The 18914-nt window shown below is 35.1% G+C and overlaps 1 protein-coding gene across 1 annotated transcript; it reads right to left on the minus strand.

Annotated features, from left to right (window-relative positions):
• Window positions 1-1857: 1857 nt before the first annotated feature.
• On the minus strand, window positions 1858-18129 carry LOC116179762 (XK-related protein 4-like). Its single transcript, XM_031499594.1, has 5 exons — window positions 17683-18129; window positions 12153-12481; window positions 11896-12057; window positions 4631-4910; window positions 1858-4581 (listed from the first exon to the last, which is right to left on the minus strand). Exons 1-5 carry the CDS (start codon window positions 17967-17969, stop codon window positions 4344-4346), a joined length of 1296 nt encoding a protein of 431 aa, XP_031355454.1. The 5' UTR covers window positions 17970-18129; the 3' UTR covers window positions 1858-4343.
• Window positions 18130-18914: the final 785 nt, after the last annotated feature.

Genomic DNA, 18914 nt, shown 5'->3' on the forward strand with positions numbered 1-18914 from the left:
TCGTTTGTCTGCACTAATCAACACTGGTGTACCAAATGCGTTCGTTTGTCTGTTTGTAACTGCATGCATTCCGTTCGTTTGTGTAGTGCAATTTGCCCATTTTAGTTCATAACAGCACAAACTTTGTTCGTGCATTTTAGTGCGAGCAACTTAGTGCAGCATAAATTAGACGTGAAACGACCGTTCTCATAACCATAAACATTTTGAAAAAACAAGGTGGGGAATCTGCGATGAATAAATTATTGGAAATGGAACTTTTATTTCATGATATTATTGAACAATTTATAAGTAGATCGTCAAGTGAGGAAGATAATATTGCAGAGGTCATACAACAAGTAAATGAAAAATAGTTTCCTGTATAATAAATAATAAATTTATCACTCATGATGCAGTACAAACGTTTTTTGCTGGTTATTTATTTACTATACCCTAAATAAGCGTTCGTTTGTTAGATGCCAGTGCATCAAAAACTGATTACTCCAGCTTACACCGTGACGTCACATCAGTGTTGCACCAAACCAATCGAGCAAGACAAACGAACAAACCTCTTATATATATGGGAGAAACTGACAGAAACAGTGTAAAAATGGCGGCTTCAGTTGCGTCTCCCAAATTATTGGATGCGCACTTGTCGTTCCTCCATCTCCCACCACTCCAATGTCTCTGAGCCAACCCCATACGCAACAACGCGAATCAGATATGTGAAATTTTTATTTGCAAATTAATTTACTTTTCAACAGCAATTCTACTATTATCAATAAAAAATAAAACAGAGGGGAATTATACTCTGTTTTATCCCGTGGTACAGTCTACGTTTATTATCTACTATCATTGAATAATAAAGATTTATTATTCAATGCTACTATTAATGAGATGAGGATTAGATTTTAGATTATGTAGTAGGTCATATAAAAACATACAAAGGATGTAATACTGTCAAAAGGTGTGTGCTAGGAGCTTAGACCATATACATGGACTGCTATTAGCCCTATGCTTTCAATACAAAATGGGTGGTCACGGATAGAGGGCACTGTAGTCGTGGGTATGTGAATCTCAGGGTAAACTAAAGTCGTATGAACACCACTCAGATCGTGTAAAGAGTAGCTTTTATGGTAACGGCGTAGTACGGGAAGCTTTAAATACTCTTGATTATCTTCTATACGTCCACAAATAAGAATAGGTTTGCTTCGTTTGCCATATCTAAGCGATTAATTAATTGACGTTTGTTAATTTATAGGTTGACAGTTTCAAATCGTGTCTAATCGGATAACTTCGGACAGATTCGTTTACCCTGAAAGTCACATACCCAGGCGATGTCCTTGACCATATTTTCGTTACAATTAGCAGTCCATGTACTATATGGTCTAAGGCTAGGAGTCTCTTCCCTTGTCTAAGGCTAGAAGGCTGTTGTCAAAAGTTTGGCAACTGATTTTCTGAGTGATTTTCATTATAATTTATAATGCATTGGTAACGCATTTTTCTTTAATATATTTTTGTTCATGTAAAGAATTATAATGGGGGGGGTACTACTGGGTAACTTATCTCCTGGTATGCAGAACCGAAACAATTGCAAGCCTTCCGTAAGGCAGCACCATTGAAAGTGTTTATTTAATGGCAACACATTATACCTTCCAGCTAAATATGCAAAATTTAGCAGCATCGACGAGTATTTTTACTCGTAGAGTGGTACAAAGACAAAGTGAATGTTAAAAACAAATTATTTTAATTCCTTACCATTTTTGTTATCTGAATTCGTTTTACTACTATCTAGATAGAGCATTCTCATTTCTTTACAAAACTGTTGCCAGTTCTAAAAATGTGTGCCTCGTTAGTTGTGCATTCAATATATAACATAAGACATAATGAAACGAATTTATTAACCAGAAATAAAGTAATATAAATAAAACAATAGTACAATATTCTTAATTCATAAATACGAGGAACTTAAATGTATCTTACTTCTATTGCTGAATAAAAATATATTCGATGGCTAATACTAATTATAAAATACTATGTCAAGGTAAATTGTCGAAACAAAAGTACAGGAAGAATACTAATCTAATTACTTTGGTAAGAGGTTGTAACAAGTGAATTAACGAAACACATTACAAGTAATAAACAATTAAGACATACTTTCATACAGAAGAATTTCTTTTGAACTACAAGCTTTTAAGTTTAAAAACTTAGGAAATTATTTTTTAAATGACTAGAATTCCCTTATATGCAAAATGCATGAATACTGAGCATGATTGTACTACAGAATCAGACCATTCCTATTTGTAAGTTGCGTTTAAAAGAATTGAAGGTGATACATTTGAGTCAACACACAATCTTTATGAAAGTTGAACATTTTGTTAAAAAATAATATTGTGAAATTGTCTATATTATTAATGAACGTGCACATTTAATTTTTAATTATTAGGAATAGTATACAAATTATTACAAGGGTAAGGTTATCAAAGGTACTGTAAAGTACATTAATAATATTTAAAAAGTGGTAACTTCCAAAGGTACAAAGTATTATGAATACAATAGGAAAATTAAGAATGGTATCAACTACTCTACTTCCGAAGAAGAGGAAGAGTAAAATTTTCATTACAATTTTCTTATGTGTAAATATAATTAAGTACTATACGATTTCTTATATACACAGTAAGGCAACGGTAGACAATTTTATTATTGGCACACTTGGCAGTCGGATGCACTTTGCAACTAAATTTTGCTGCCCAAATAGCATTTCTGTATAGTACTATATAACTGTCAATACATATATTATATACACTATAAATATTGCGTAAATTTATAGATACAAAAATACTGATACTTTATAAAAAAAACAATGAGCACAACGGAAATGCAAATTTAGCAAATATAGTATAACCTAGAATGAAATCCTGAAATATTTATAAACTATGTATAAACGTAACAAATTTTTACAAGTACAGGATTCTCATTCTCAAAAACATCTCATGACCTCATAAAGGCATATCATAGATCATGAGCTAACACTAAATCACTAACAATGAAAATACCATTGAAAAAATCATGTACTAGTGGTGTTAAGAAGTTGCATGTTTCACTATAATCAAGTTATGTGCGAAATTGAGTAATCCAGATTTATTTATAAATTCTTAAGTATCCCCAAATTGAGTTCTGATTGGTCCATTGCTAGATTATTAGAAAATCATTATTTATTGTTCAAACAAAAAAGTTGCACAAGCCAGTTGGTTACTGGCTGTCAAAGAATACTTCCTGAGCTAAAACGAAAAGTAATTGCTTATTATGTCTTAATTTAAACGTTACTGAAAAAATTAAATTCACCATCAGTGAAAAATGGTCAAATATTGAAGGCTGTTAACTAAATTTCCATAAAAAACAGTTGTATATTTAACATCCATGTCAAGGCCCATTAAGGATGGCATACAATTTGATTCTGAGCCAACTAACTGCCCACTTTCTATGGGAAATGGTGTTGATACATATACATATTAGAAATTCGCCATTCCTAATGACCTTTTCTTGAAGTTGCCTTTTTAAATATCACCTGTTATAACAAAAAAAATTAACGAAAAAACGCCATTAATCTAAACATACTTTGTAGAAATGTATGTGCCATCCCATAGTGAAAAAAAAAATCATATACTTATAGTGATAATAATGAGTCGCAGCCCAATTGACAAACAATTTAAATTGTTCAACACTATAAATCGCTCATCAGAATAGATCAACCTTAAAAGCAGCTAACTGAAGTTGCCGAAATTGAAGACTTTTAAGCTGCCAGCTGTGTGTTCAGTGAAGCAATATTAGAATAGAGAAAATATAAAAATCTGGATTATTCAATTTATAGGGACATTTAGTAGGCACAAAGTTCTATAACAGTTAGTATATTCCTTTTAAATTTCAATGAATCGATGTTTATTACTCACAACTTAACTCAAGGCCACTTAAGCTTTTAAAAGTTCAAGGCCCTATTTCTTCTACCGTACATCCTAAAAAAATTGGTCCCGTAGGTGTGTAGCCTGCCACCTAACTACGTTTTCGTAATCAATTTAAAAATTGGCAAATTTTACTGTTGAATCAGCACAGAGGCTGTAATTTGTGAGTCGCTAACTAGAAGGAAATTTATAAAATTTGATATCAATGTAAATTTTATATCAAAAGATGACAATTCCGTTTCCAACCTCATACTTGCCAATATAAATGGTATTTTACTAAGAATTCGTCAAAGAGATCGACTAACAACAGTAAAGTAATACAAATTCTTGTGTACAATTCAGCTGTTACGTTTAATTACCAACGGCAAAATGTAAATATACTTCCCTGGCTTACACAAACACACAGGATCAAGAGCTTGATAAATTGTGAGATTGGCTCACATGAGTATACGTCTTGCTATATCCTGGCTTATCGTGATCCACGCTACCGATGTCAGTTATTTCTAAAATTTTTGTACAAGTAGATGGATGACAGTAACGATAATAAATTAATAGGAACAATATAGCTAAAAGAAACGCAGTCAATTGTGCGCCCGCCGCTCCATAATACAACAGTGGGTTATCTTCCGAATTGTTTGCCACACACCTACAAGTATCACATAAACGAAATGAATTTTACATGAAAATTTACTTACCATACAACTAAAGCGCCAATATTTTCCATGAAACACACCAAGTAATAAGCGAGATAGATGTATCTTGTAGGGCCATCTCGTGGCGATATAAACGCGATAACGTAGGCAAGCCCCAACGCGGCGGAAAACAGCAGTTCCTCACATCGGTTGCTACAAGCTGCGGTTTGATGTTGACTTAAAGCTAGCCAAATAGACATGACGCCCCAATGTAGCGCACAGATGATTCCCATCCATGTTGGAAAAATGGAAGCAAGAAGACTCAGCGCCAAGATTCTTGCAACTGAAAGAATTCACAAAAACAGGTCAGTGGCGAACAATAAGATCTTCTGTATTACACACAAATATCTAAACTAAATCGCTTTGCACTCGTGCGAATGGCTAAATTGTATTCTTCTTATAATTTTAATGTAAGCTATTGCTTTTACTGTGTTCGTTTGCCAATTTATAAATTGATATAAAAGACTATAACTTTTAAATTCATGTACAAATCGAATTTTTAGTGTGGCTGCTGTAGAAAAAACGAGGTGTGAGTTTTTCCGTTTTTGCTCATCTACAATTTCATCCAAACTAAGACACTGATATTGACTGTTGAACAATATAATTCGAAAACCTCCATCCATTATTTCCGAAAAGAAGACAGAAATTACTAATTTATAAGAAAGATTTCATCCTACCAGACTTTCGCTTAATAATACTCACGGAGAAAGATTGTTTGAAGGTCGAATGCGCACTCCATCAGTTTTAAATATTCCAAGCGCGGTGTAATTCGTCGCTTTCAGAGGCGCCGCGTGGTGTACAACATTTTAGTGGGTTTGGGAAAATAAACCTCCCTTTCAATAATGTAAAAGGTTTTCTAGAGGAAGAAATTGTAAGTGTTAAGCTGGATTCACATGAATACGAAATCCGATGATGCAATCATCCGAATTGCTTATGATTGGTCAATAATTTCAAATGTGCTTGACATTTCAAACTATTGACCAATCATAAGCATTTCAGATGACTGTATCGTCGGATTTCGTATTCATGTGAATCCAGCTTTAAAGTCCGGAGGATTAGCAAATAATCGTGCACTTTTGTATAGAAGCATGAATTTTTGAATATGACTTACCTATACCCCAACAGTCATTTTAAACATTAGAGCCCCTCTGGCTCTCTGCCAGGGGGGGCGTAGGGTGCCCATTTCAAAATGGCGGCTTTAGCAATGGTACCCATTCGGTAATACCTATGCCAACTCGCAACCATTAGGGCTAGAACAAAATTAAAACACGGATTTTGTTGAGCACAAACTTAGTTAAAAAAAATATTATATTGATATTTACCCTAAATATATTGAGTGTGGCTTTTTTTGGGGTCAAAGTTAACTTTTATTGTTTTTCCCACAAAAAGTCGAGAATCTAGGCTTTCTTCACTCAAAATACTGTTTTTATTCATTTTTTTAGATGTATTGTTAAACTAATTAACATATAAATTAAATTTAATTAATTAAATTAAATTATAATGAAATTGTAATTTTATATTATTTGTTTTGTCCTATTCTTCGTATAGTAAAATGTTATATGTACCTAGTTTGAAAATAAAATTGTAGCTTTAGAATAATAATTATTATAATTAATTATACAATTAATTAATACTGTACTATAGCTATTATTCACGATCGCATCCACCACACTTGCAACGTGGAGTGCAAGGCAAGTTCGATTTCGTACACTTGCAGAAAGTACATACGCGGCTCTTACAGTGACATTTCACCACTTCCTTGCAAGCTTCGCTCGAGGGCTTTACCCCAGACATGACCTCCTTGGTAGGTAGCACGGAGCAGAGTCCTTAGGTAACTGTCAACGATTGCAAAAGAGTCCTATTTGTTCACAAGGGTAGGCAAATTGAGAATATTCCCCCTACACAGGATGCTCTTCGTCTCCATTTGCTGCGTGCTGCCTACCAAGGAGGTCATGTCTGGGGTAATGCCCTTGAAAGAAACCCTGCTCTTCCTGATCCAGGCGATTTCTGGTGGAAGAGCAGCAACTAAAGGCGGGAGGTAAGTGAGGACAAATTGCACTACGTCAAAATAATTAAAGCATATTATATAAATTAATTGAAGCTTTTGATCCTATATCAGATGAAACGGATGGACCTGCCCCCAGCGATCGAAGTTTGCATAAGGAAGTGGTGAAATGTGACTCTAAGCGCAGCGTATGTACATCCTGCAAGTGTACGAAATTGAACTTGTCTTGCACTCCACGTTGCAAGTGTGGTGGATGCGATCGTGAATAATAGCTATAGTACAGTATTAATTAATTGTATAATTAATTAATTATAATAATTATTATTCTAAAGCTACAATTTTCTTTTCAAACTACATATAAGTTTTTACTATACGAAGAATAGGACACAACAAATAATATAAAATTATTTCATTAATTTAATTTAATTAATTTAATTTATGTATGTTAATAAGTTTAACTATACATCTAAAAAGATGAATAAAAACAGTATTTTGAGTGAAGAAAGCCTAAATTCTCGACTTTTCGTAGGAAAAACAATCAAGGTTAACCTTGACCCCAAAAAAAAGCCACACTCAATACATTTAGGGTAAATATCAATATGACATTTTTTTTAGCTAAGATGGTGCTCAACAAAATCCGTGTTTTAATTCTGTTCTAGCCTTAGTGGTTGCGAGTTGGCAGAGGTATTACCGAATGGATACCACTGCTAAAACAGCCGTTTTGAAATGGGCACCCTACGCCCCCCCTGGCAGAGAGCCAGAGTGGCTCTAATGTTTAAAATGACTGTTCGGGTATAGGTAAGTCGTATACAAAAATTCATGCTTCTATACAAAAGTGCACGATTCTTCAAAAATATCGCGTTTGTCGTCCAGGACTATTACCTGAGATCATTGGCGAATTTGATGTAAAAACTTATTTGAGAATGAAACAGATTTCAGGGAAAAGGAACCCGCCACTGGTGTCCACCATACTTGCCGACGGCGTTGCGTGATCTTCGCGACACGAAACAAACTTTCTCAGTGAAGACTATATTGTAGCGAATATTCTAGAAATTGCGATAGACATCGAGGCGCCATGAAAGATTAGTTATTGGCCAAAGAAATTAAGCCGGATGCGACGCATTCTTTCCGGGAAATGTGACGTGTTCTACAACATTCGGACGCGTACAACACACGCGCACAACAAGTCAAAATTTGACGTGCACTGTACCAAATCTAGGCAGCCAGGACACCTAACTTAAAATAACAAAGAGACAGAAGCCCTGTTACACAAGCCTCTTGGATTCGGGCTGAATCCTGATCCTGCTGTTAGGAAACGTGACACTATCCAATCAGGGGAGAAATACACTCACTATGCAACCATGTTATCCCATGGATTATTACCACCCGCACGTTAGTAAGGAGGGTATTGCATTGGGGTAAAAATGACCCCCTCTACTTTTTTTTATGGAAATACACATTTTGAAGCACCAGGAATCTAGTCCGGAAAATAGAGACTGAAAATGGACCATTTCCTGCAAAACGGGAAGTAGGTCCAATTTTTTTTTCATGTCATGGGAGAATATCTGGTGGTTACCATCCTTAAAACCACAGAAATTTGGTTGGTTTTTTATATTTTCAATCATATCTTTTTATAGGTTCACTTTACAAAAAAATATTGTTATCAGAAATTGTAGACTATAACATTCTACACAATTTTGATATACACTACTTTTTTGTGAAATGTTTATTAAAAACGATATAGAGCTTCAGAGTTGCTTATATTTTTAAGAATTCTAAAATTTGCATCTAGATGTTTTAACCAAATTGTATACTTTAATCTCTATAATTATAGATCGGGAGGCAGCGTACATAGTAACTAAACCATAAGCGACAAAAAATTCGACAATACAGGCTGAAAGTACGTTGAAAACTAATAATAAAATCACCCGTCTGGGCGTCTGCCAGTCGTAAGTGGCAGCATTAACTTGGGGCGGCGCTGAATAGGTGACTTCTTTAAGTGATCAACTAAATTACCAAACTAGGTATTACGGTCACGGAAAAGATTTGTATCAAGAAATCCCATTTTTTTCATAGTTTTCAAATATGCTATGACAGATGATTTCAAGTGCAGCGTTGGTAGCGAAATACGCCCTCCAATGTAGGGAAAAACACCCCTGAACTAAACCATGAGGACCGTATAAAAATTATTCATAAAAAATTCCTCTTTTTGTCACTACTTTAACATATATCCTGGCAGACGATATTAAGTGTAGCTTTAATAGTGGAAGACGTCTTAGAAGTTAAAAAATTTAGGTATAGTAAATCCCAGCGAGTGCGAGCGTGTGAGAGATAAGCGCGCGAGAGCACAACGAACAGAGATAGCTATAGATTTACGCACCGCTTGGAGTTACCAAACGAATTAAATTAGGGAAATCATAAATTGTTTATTTCGCGATAAGATTGTCGGTATTTCTTGAATTCTTCTCAAACTGAGAAACAGAAAACTTGAAGAGAAAAGAAGATAGATCTTCAGCTCGTTCTAAACTATCCTCTGAATCCAGTTCCGTTGTCTCTATGCAACATTGATGGATAATAACACGCAGAAATTCATAAATCTTCGAGAGATGTTCGTGAATTTGGGTGTTGATGTGTGTAACGCGCAGAGTAACGCGTTACCGGGTTCCCACGCATTTACCGGATGTATGACTTGTGTATGGTCCTCATGGTTTAGTTCATCGCAATTTGAGCTAACCACCGAAAAACGTCTGAGTTTCTACAATCCGTTTGATTGAAGTGGATGGAACTATGTGAATCAGAAGTTTAGAATCAAATGGTTTGAAAGATCTCAGTAGTCAGTATCCTATCGCTATCTCTGTTGGTTATGCTCTCGCGCGTTTATCTCTCACACGCTCGCACTCGCTGGGATTTACTATACCTAAATTTTTTAACTTCTAAGACGTCTGCCACTATTAAAGTTACACTTAATATCGTCTGCCAAGATATGTTTTAAAGTAGTGACAAAAAGAGGAATTTTTTATGTATACTTTTTATACGGTCCTCATGGTTTAGTTCAGGGGTGTTTTTCCCTACATTGGAGGGCGTCTTTCGCTACCAACGCTGCACTTGAAATCGTCTGCCATAGCATATTTGAAAACTATGGAAAAAATGGGATTTCTTGATACAAATCTTTTCCGTGACCGTAATAGTTTGGTAATTTAGTTGGTCACCTAAAGAAGTCACCTATTCAGCGCCGCCCCAAGTTAATGCTGCCACTTACGACTGGCAGACGAGTGATTTTATTATTAGTTTTCAACATGTCGGTTTAGTTACTATGTACGCTGCCTCCCGGTCTATTAAGAGTTTTGAGAAAATATCTTGAACTTATCGTGGTATAAATCCCCCTACTCTGCACCCTTACCAAAGGGGATGCATAATTTATTCAACTTTCAACCCTTGCTAGTTTAAATCACTGTGAGCTTGTAGCGCTTTCTAATATACGTTTGAAACAAGAAAATTATCTCCCTTCAGTTCAGCTTCATCATTCCCCCCCCCCCCCCCCGCGGTAGGAATACATACTTAAAGAGTATTACAAAATATATGTAACAAGCGTTGTACTCTCTGACTAACTTATCAATCGCCACAAGAGCGTTTAAATATCTATTCCTACCGCGGGAGGGGGGAGGGGGGGTAAAGCTGAACTGAAGTAAGACAATTTTTTAATTTCAAACGTACATTAGAAAGCGCTACAATCTCACAGTGATTCAAATATCCCCACTAGCAAGGGTTGCAAGTTTCATTATTATGCGGTGTAGGGTGAATTATACCACGATAAGTTCAAGATATTTGAGCATAAAACTCTTAATTATAGAGGTAAAGTATATAAGTAATTTGGTTGAAACATCTACAAAGAATGAATATTTTTTTGTAAAGTGAACCTATAAAAAGATATGATTGAAAAACTAAGAAACCAACCAAATTTCAGGGGTTTTGGGGGTGGTATGTAGGAAACACAAGGGGTGGGAGGTCGAAAACTTAAATTCTTAACGACCAGATGACTGTCTATGACATGCAAAAGAAATCGGAACTACTTCTCATTTTGCAAGTTAAAACCCTCTATTCCCTGGACTAATCTGAATCAAAAAAATCTCGATGAATTCGGTCTGTCTGTCTGTACATTTCTGGTTAAAGAGCTGACTTGATTGGAACCAAATTTGGTACACATATTCTTGGACATAAAAGGAAGGGCTGAAAACCTTTTGGGCAGAATCGTGCATGCACAGGTGTGCGGGTGGTATCTGTGCTAGCCACAGCAAATTTTCTTTGTGTAACTGTACCTCAATACACATGGTGTACACAAGACTTTGTTTTCTGAATTTCGAATTTTGACAACGAACTTGAAAAATTGTAGAACGAATTTCACATGCAAAAATCAGAATTTTAAATACCAACTTCATTTTTTTGGTGGATCCTTAATGTTGATGTTACTTAAAAACAATATGCATGGCATCACAATTACCATTTTTCGTTTTCGTTCTGTTACATTAAATATGGTAAAATTTTCCGCTCTAAATATACTTAGCTTACAGTTGAAATATGTGACAGTTCCAAATATTATTTGGCATACAATTCAAGGTTATAGGTATTTGTTGGAGCAAATCAACATTTTTACAGTCTTTGGCCGCAAATTGCTCTAAAATTATAAGCAAAGTGTTTTTTAAGTTACATCATAGCAATCAGTCAGGTAAGGAATGATCTTGACAAAAACGGACATGTCTTTCAATGCTATAAACTTTTACGGCAGATACACTTTAATGAGCTAAAGTAGTGGCCATTAATTCATAATTAGATTCATTTTAACACATTTTTATTTTTAGAACACATTGTAACTGTGAGTCTACCTAAAAATAAGGTAATGTGAACAGAAAACAACATTATTTTTAGACAATGTTGACCCACTTTTAGTAATTTAAATAAAGCAGTTCCTTTTGGAAATTTTCACCTTCATAAAATGAGGCACAAATCACAACGCAAAACAATAAATTCAGAGATTTGGCGGCAAATAAAATTAAAGAATAATAGGACAAGCCCCACAAATAAACAGCACCTAGTGCATAATAAACCTTGGTGAAATGTCGTTCTCACTGATAATTTTCAACTAATTGAGACGTAATTTGGTGCCAAGGTTTCGAAATGGCATAAAGTATGCTAACTGGTATAACTCGTTCATTAATACCATTAGTTTCCTAAATTGGTCGATTTATTTATAAACGGATATACCAACCTGCACTCATGAGATGCCAACAAAATCCAATAAGTACAGCGATACTTGAAAGGGTTTCTTTGTCGTCCCTGGCGAACCTCACGGAACGATGATAGGATGTTAGGGCCCAAGCAATTGACAATAACGAAGATAATACTGTCCAGGATTGTAAAACTGCCACATCTGAAAGAAAAAGTGAAAGTGGAATTGGTTTTTTAATCTCCCTTTATAAATGCAGTTTATTGGTGGCTTTAGTATAATTTAAATTGTGTACTCACCTATACCTAAATCATGTAATGTAGAAGGATTTGTCGCATAATTAATTAAAAACATTAGCTGAATGATGGCCTGTGGAGCCGAGTGCAGAAAACAATGAAATAGTCTTAACAGTGCACCATTTGAGTCCTCATCCAGCATCCGTCTATACAATGTGCTGTGAAGATTATCGGAGCCGGACGATTTCGCAATTAGGCTTCTTAACCCATAGATGAACGTGTCCAGATATCTTAGAAGGGGTGCGAGTTGTAGTAATAAAAATAAAATTCTAACTATCCATTGTGCCACAGAAGTTTTACCCAATGATGGATCGTCGTGATCTACAATGTACCTTAAAAGAAGAAAAAACAATGTTAGTCAAAACGGTCTTAAAAATTACATCTAAAAATAAATAAAAAATATAAATAGTTTGTGTTCGCCAAGTTACTACCGATGCCAAAGTGATTGTATCCATTAATTTGCCAAATCATAGGCTCGTGGAACATTATTGGGCGCTTTAGTTTGAAACAGTCACATACCTCTGGAAATAAATTTTTGTTTTATTCTTATTCTCATGTTTACTGACTGGCGGTCGTCCGACGACCTTTTTTTAATCGATCAAAATGTCAGTAACAGAATATCAATTAATCTGAACTTAATGAATATTATTGTACCATCTGTTATGATGTGAAGAAATTGAATACTCGGTCCAGAATCCCCTCCCGCATATACCATTTCTAGACAATCATGCTCGCAATCATGGTACCTTTAATATTAAATGATTTATTGCTCGATTTATTGTTACACATTTAGATATCTATCATTTTCAGTTTTTCTGTCACCGTGGCCCAGAATATCGAGTAAAGACGCGCATATGCACAGCGATTTTTTAAAATTAAAATAAACATACAAAATACCGAGCAAAATACATAAAGATTTTAATATGATTTTGTGGCACTAAAAGATCTACTAGGTTTTATGTAAATAAACAAAGCATTTTTAACAACAATAAATAACATTTTCATATTATAAAAAAACGGCTGCAAAATGACCAATTATAGACAGAACTTGACGATTAAATAAAACCGAGAATAAAACATGTATATATGTAGGTATATGTCATTATTATTTTAAACAAATGTATTAAAAAAGTATATTAGAATACAAAGATTAACAAATCCGTCTTTGAAGTATAGCTGGAGAAGGTAATATTCCAAATAAGACACTTTTATAAACTGTAGCAAGGTCTTTGTCTATTCTGAAAACAGTTTCATCTTCCTTATAGCTACTGTTATTATGATCAAATCGAGAATCACTATGCAGGGTGAAAATGTTGTCTGGAAGACTGATAAACAACAACAACAAAACATGTTGCTTTTGATGATACCTATCCAAAATTAAAAAGGGTTTGCTACTAATCTACGTACCTTAGATATGTCAGTGGCGTACTTCTGCATGGCCAAGGGGGGCTTATTTTTTTTAATGGCAATCAATAGTTTTCATTACATTTTTTGGATATAGGAGCAAAAAAAGGGATTATATTAAGTACATAATCAAACTTAAGAGAAAAATTCTAATTCAAGAAAACGGTTGTTTTAATTAATTTAATAGTTTCACTAGATTGAGTTGAAAAAAAAACGTTATTCTTTTGTAAGTGCCCCTTTTGGCCATGCAGGAGTACGCCACTGACCACAAACTTAAACTAGGTAAGTACATAATTTTCGATACCATAAAAAGCTTCTTTTAATGAAATGTTGTTTTGAAGACATATTCAGTGTTCCAGTCATAGGTTATCCTATATTATCGTTAAAAAAACAATAAAAAGAGACCTTCTTACTGATCTAAAAAAGGTTTTTTTTCAATTCTTTCGTGTTTCATTAATGATGACCTCGATGAGGGCCAACCTATTTACTTAGTACACGAGCGTTGAGCAGTCCCATACGAACAATTTTTTGGAATAAGACACTATCAAGTGACACTAATTATCAATTGAAGTAACTTTCTTAGTTGCGATCCGATCCTAGTAAAATGTAGCACCTCTTAATATAAGCAAATCGATTGGTTATATTGAATATGTAAAAAACAGCGCCCACCTGGTTATAAAATGTGAAATAAATTACCACCATGTGACCGGCTGAATGACAAATAGTCCAAAACAAAAAAGAATATTGTGGTTAATTGTAATCATAAATAACCCACCGGATTTACTTCAGACATTGAAACGTTCTTTCATAGATACAGTCACCCCGTCATTATTTTTGGGGTTTAGACAGATAACGTCTACACTCTTCACCGTTTGAGATAGGTACATTTCCGCTTCTTTTTCCCTTTTGCTTTTCTTTGGATGCTTCAAATCATAGGGAATTCTCAGGTCTACTTTTAAATCACAAAAACTCTTCTGAATGCCTAATTTTATGCAACGATTAAGTTCCAATCGATCAAGTTCCAAAAATTCCAAAGAATTTTTTACACAAATTTCGATCAACACCTGAAATAAATTTTGGACACCAATAGAAAAATCTGACATGGAAACTCTGTCCGGGTCGCACAATGGATTCGAATAAACACACAATTAATTGATTGACAATGACACAAATTTATTCCGAACCAAAAAAAATTAGACTAAAATCCCCAAAGGAAAGATAAGCTTGTTTGGGCATATTACCCCGCACGCAAGCGGTCGACAAATAAAATAAGAAATCTTAAAATTACAGTTTTTTTAAATAATCCAAATAATCTGGTCGTACAAGGTTAGCGATATTCAGGCGCACTTAACACCGATACAAAAAAACACTTGCTGATAGATTCAGTAAACATCACTTGTTCTTGATAACACTAAACTTGAGATTTTGTATCTGGCTTGTTGAATTAAATGACTCAATTTTCGGTGGCTATTTAGACGGAAGAAACGAACAACACGCGCACAACTTTGGTTAACTTGCTTCTGCACAGAATAATTATAAAAAAGGACGAACTGCGTCCTCAACAAAACACAAGTGGGCTGATTACTCGAGATTTAGCGTAAACAAATTTACACGCTCTTTAACCGTCGCCAAAAACTAAGAGCAGCAGCCGCGTTTACTTGTTGTCTCCAGTATTTAATCCACTTCCACCATAAAATAAAGTCTAACAAATTTCCAATCCAATCAACGACGGAACGGGCCCCACCTGATATCTTAATCGCGATAAAGCACGTGCATTAATTAATTGTTGCCTGATAAAACTCCTTATCACAAACGAACAGATGTGTCTAACTTGTAACACCTTATCTAAATTGAATAAATTACAAAAGCGACAAAATTTAAACAAGAATTACGCATTGACAAAATATCGAAAAGGGGAAACAACATTGAGATACAAATTCAAATGAAACGAACCTCGAAACGAACCAACTTATTGCTTAAATTTCGTAAATAAACCCACTGATTTACTTAATAAATTGAAATAATCTCATACACAGATAGTCCAGTCATTATTTTTGGTACCTATTCACGTTGTTTACACAACAATACAAATAACAAGAAAAAAAACAGTTAACCGAGCATAGCGATGTTTATTTTAGTTTGTAGAATATTTACTATGTGTATTTTAATTATTTACGTGTGAGTTTCATTTAAATTATTCATTTCCATTGTAAATAATGTTTATTTATCAATGCCAAGTTTTGTGGACTGTTACACCATAAGTACGTAAACACAGTAGGTCTAGTTCGAGGTCAAATTTGTATTTGGAGACAAATCCAAAATACTTTATACACATGTTTCTTTTTCTTACTCTCATTTTTAGTACCCGCACGTCAGTAAGGGAGGTATTGCATTGGGTTAAAAAATGACCCCCCTCCCCACTTTTTTGACGGAAATACACGTTTTGAGGCACCAGGAATCCGAATCAAACAAAACATTGATGAAGTTATAGTTGTGGTATTTTTAAATTTTTAAGTGCATAATTAAGATAAAATTTTTCTATTTAAGGATAATCATCTTTTTCACTAATCGAGATGACTAATAATCAAGGAAATAGCTTACTACACCTGTAAAATTTATAAAAGCCTATAAAAAGCGTTGGGAGTTCTTGTTGGGGAATTCTCAGGTCCGTAAATTCAGAGGTGTAACCTTGAATTTCTTGCGTAGTCTTTGGGAGTTTTAACTTTTAATGTAGTCTCGGAATTTTGGGGTATTAGTCTTGGGAACTCTTTGGGTTGTGGCACTGGCAACCCCTCTCTGTCATTGTTTTGAAAATCAATTTATCTACATTATTTTAGGTGCACCAACTGACCAAGTGGTCATGAAATATGCAACAACCAATTGCACTATTTAGGAGCACTCCCTGGTTCTTGTTAAGTAAAATACTACTCCAAACCGTATCTCTTGAGAACAGTATAGAGCGAGGTACCTATAGAGTTTCAAAAGTAGGAAAATACCGATTTTCAGACCTGTTGGGCAAAACACACGTGGTAATAAAAAAATGTGCCAATTTCACTTCCTGGGCATCGAACTATTGTGTTTAGTCATTTTTTCACTGAAATTGGTGTAAAGATTCTGATGTCTTGGCCAAAATGCATGTGGTCATAAAAATCAGATTCACTTTTTTGGCAAAGAAAGAATAACTACGTTTGGGCGGTTACTCTACGATTTTGATATCTTGGTCATGTACCTAAATAGGAGAGAAAAATTCGAGGAAAAATTGTTTAGAGATACCATAGATAGAGCCTTAGATTAAGTGCTACTGCCATACAACCAAAAGTCAAATATACTAAGTAGTATGGGATATTCGAGGGGATATTATTGCCTCGGATATTGCTGTAGTAACAGAACTTTTCACCTCTACCCCTTTATTTTCCACCTGAGAGGTTGCTACAGGGATTAAAGCTTGAAAGGGAGAAGTTCGCCCTCCGATATTATAAACTTTCCTTTGATAAATTGATACCTATATGACCTACCCTCAGACCTACCTATGAAGAAACTGAACTCGAAACTGAACAACACACCCTGCCATCTGAGATAAAGACAGATGGACAAAGTGCGGCGCTTTTTTTTCAAATTTGTTTAAAACTCTGTTTAAAATATGCCCTAAAAATTGTGATCTGATAAGAAATGTAATGCCGAATCACCTAGAGAATCACTTATTTGGATCATTTTTCCACAAAATTGGTACTTACTCCAATGTATATTTACGAAGATATTATTTATATTATTTGATATTATAAAGATATAATTTACATGTATACTTTTGTATAATCATGGTGCGTCTAGTATAGTTAACCACATTACAGGAAAGAGTGCTTTAGATAAACGTAGAGGATATGGTGTGGGACTTAAAATTGATTACAGGAATTCCCATCCAAATTTTAGTCAAAGTGAGCAATGGAAATTTTGAAGTGTTGAAGCAAGAAAGACAGCACGAGCCACTTGTTTGTGTTTCATCACTGTTCTTCAAGTACAACCTCTCCGTCTTACGTCATTGGAATTTAAATTTCCCTCATCACGTTCAATGCAATCATGTGCAACTTGAGCTATATTTATGTTAAAAAATTGGTAAATTAAAGCAACTTACCACCTCATGCTAACAGCGTTCATAATTAATGCGGGCAATAACAGAAAAGTTAACGTCAACGTAAAATATAATCCATAACCCTTCACAGAATAAAAGTACAACAATATGCAAGCCAAAACCAAATCGGCAATGTAGGTTATGATGGATAGGCTAATGCATATCATATAAAATATACCGAAAGTCCGTTGCATTTCATTTAATTTATCGGAAGAATCATTTTGCTTTAGATTATCAATTCGAACTAAAGAATCTTTCGAAAACCGCACGACCGTACATGTTTCTGCCATTTCACATAATACTTCAATTAATCATGTCAAAACAGAAAAGAAAAACACAACTTTTACTGAGCGAAAACGAAGGAAGAATCGCTCACTTCAAAAAATACACAAATATTACGTTAAATGCCAAATGATATATCAACAACCTCGTAAATTTATGGCAAATTATCGGCCACATTTTGTATTGTTGTCTTTTTCTGTTGGATGTGTTAGCATGCATTTAAAAGAAATAAGGAATACAATATAACTGAACTTTAAATTACGCGCAAACGCAGATTGTAATGTCACGTGAACTCAATGGGATTGCATATATATACAGGGTGATTCCTATAGTACCTGCCACCGTTTGGGAGCGTGTAGGTGGTGCGTAGGGGAGTATTTTGATATAGGACACTTGGGGTCGGAAATCTAAAATAAGGGCGCCAGAACCAAATTTATCTTCTGGAATTTCACGCCTGTATGTAGGCAACCCAACCGACCGACGTTTCGCGCGGAGCGATGCAGAGCGAGTTAGCGCGAGGAAGCGACATGGGAGGGAAGGAGGGAAAACGACAGTCAAAGCAATAACGTTTACAAGTGTTCAACGTGGCCACCGTTGTTCTCAAATCTCAATGCACTTCCTACATCTAGCCAACTATTATTATACTATTGCCATAGTGTTTATTCACTTGATACGCGTCGTTGCAGACGGGATTTCGTGGGGTTAAACAAAATTCTGATCAAGTGTCAGCCACACATCGCCGCCTGAGATCGCTCCGTGTGCACCGCCGGCCGGTTGGGTTGCCTACCTACAGGCGCGAAATTCCAGAAGGTAAATTTGGCTCTGGCCCCCTTATTTTAGATTTCCGACCCCAAGTGTCCTATATCAAAATACTCCCCTACGCACCACCTACACGCTCCCAAACGGTGGCAGGTACTATAGGAATCACCCTGTATATATGTGGGATTGTACGT

This window comes from Photinus pyralis, unplaced genomic scaffold (genome assembly GCF_008802855.1).
Source record: "Photinus pyralis isolate 1611_PpyrPB1 unplaced genomic scaffold, Ppyr1.3 Ppyr1.4_LG1, whole genome shotgun sequence".
NCBI classification, from domain to species: domain Eukaryota; kingdom Metazoa; phylum Arthropoda; class Insecta; order Coleoptera; family Lampyridae; genus Photinus; species Photinus pyralis.

Excerpts from the sequence above, each read along its gene's own strand:
- LOC116179762 (XM_031499594.1), bottom strand. The coding sequence starts at position 17,969 with ATGGCAGAAACATGTACGGTCGTGCGGTTTTCGAAAGATTCTTTAGTT. Across the intron at positions 12,482-17,682 it reads AACGCTGTTAGCATGAGGTG|GTACATTGTAGATCACGACG; the intron begins GTAAGTTGCTTT and ends TCTTCTTTTAAG. Across the intron at positions 4,582-4,630 it reads ATTGGCGCTTTAGTTGTATG|GTGTGTGGCAAACAATTCGG; the intron begins GTAAGTAAATTT and ends TGATACTTGTAG.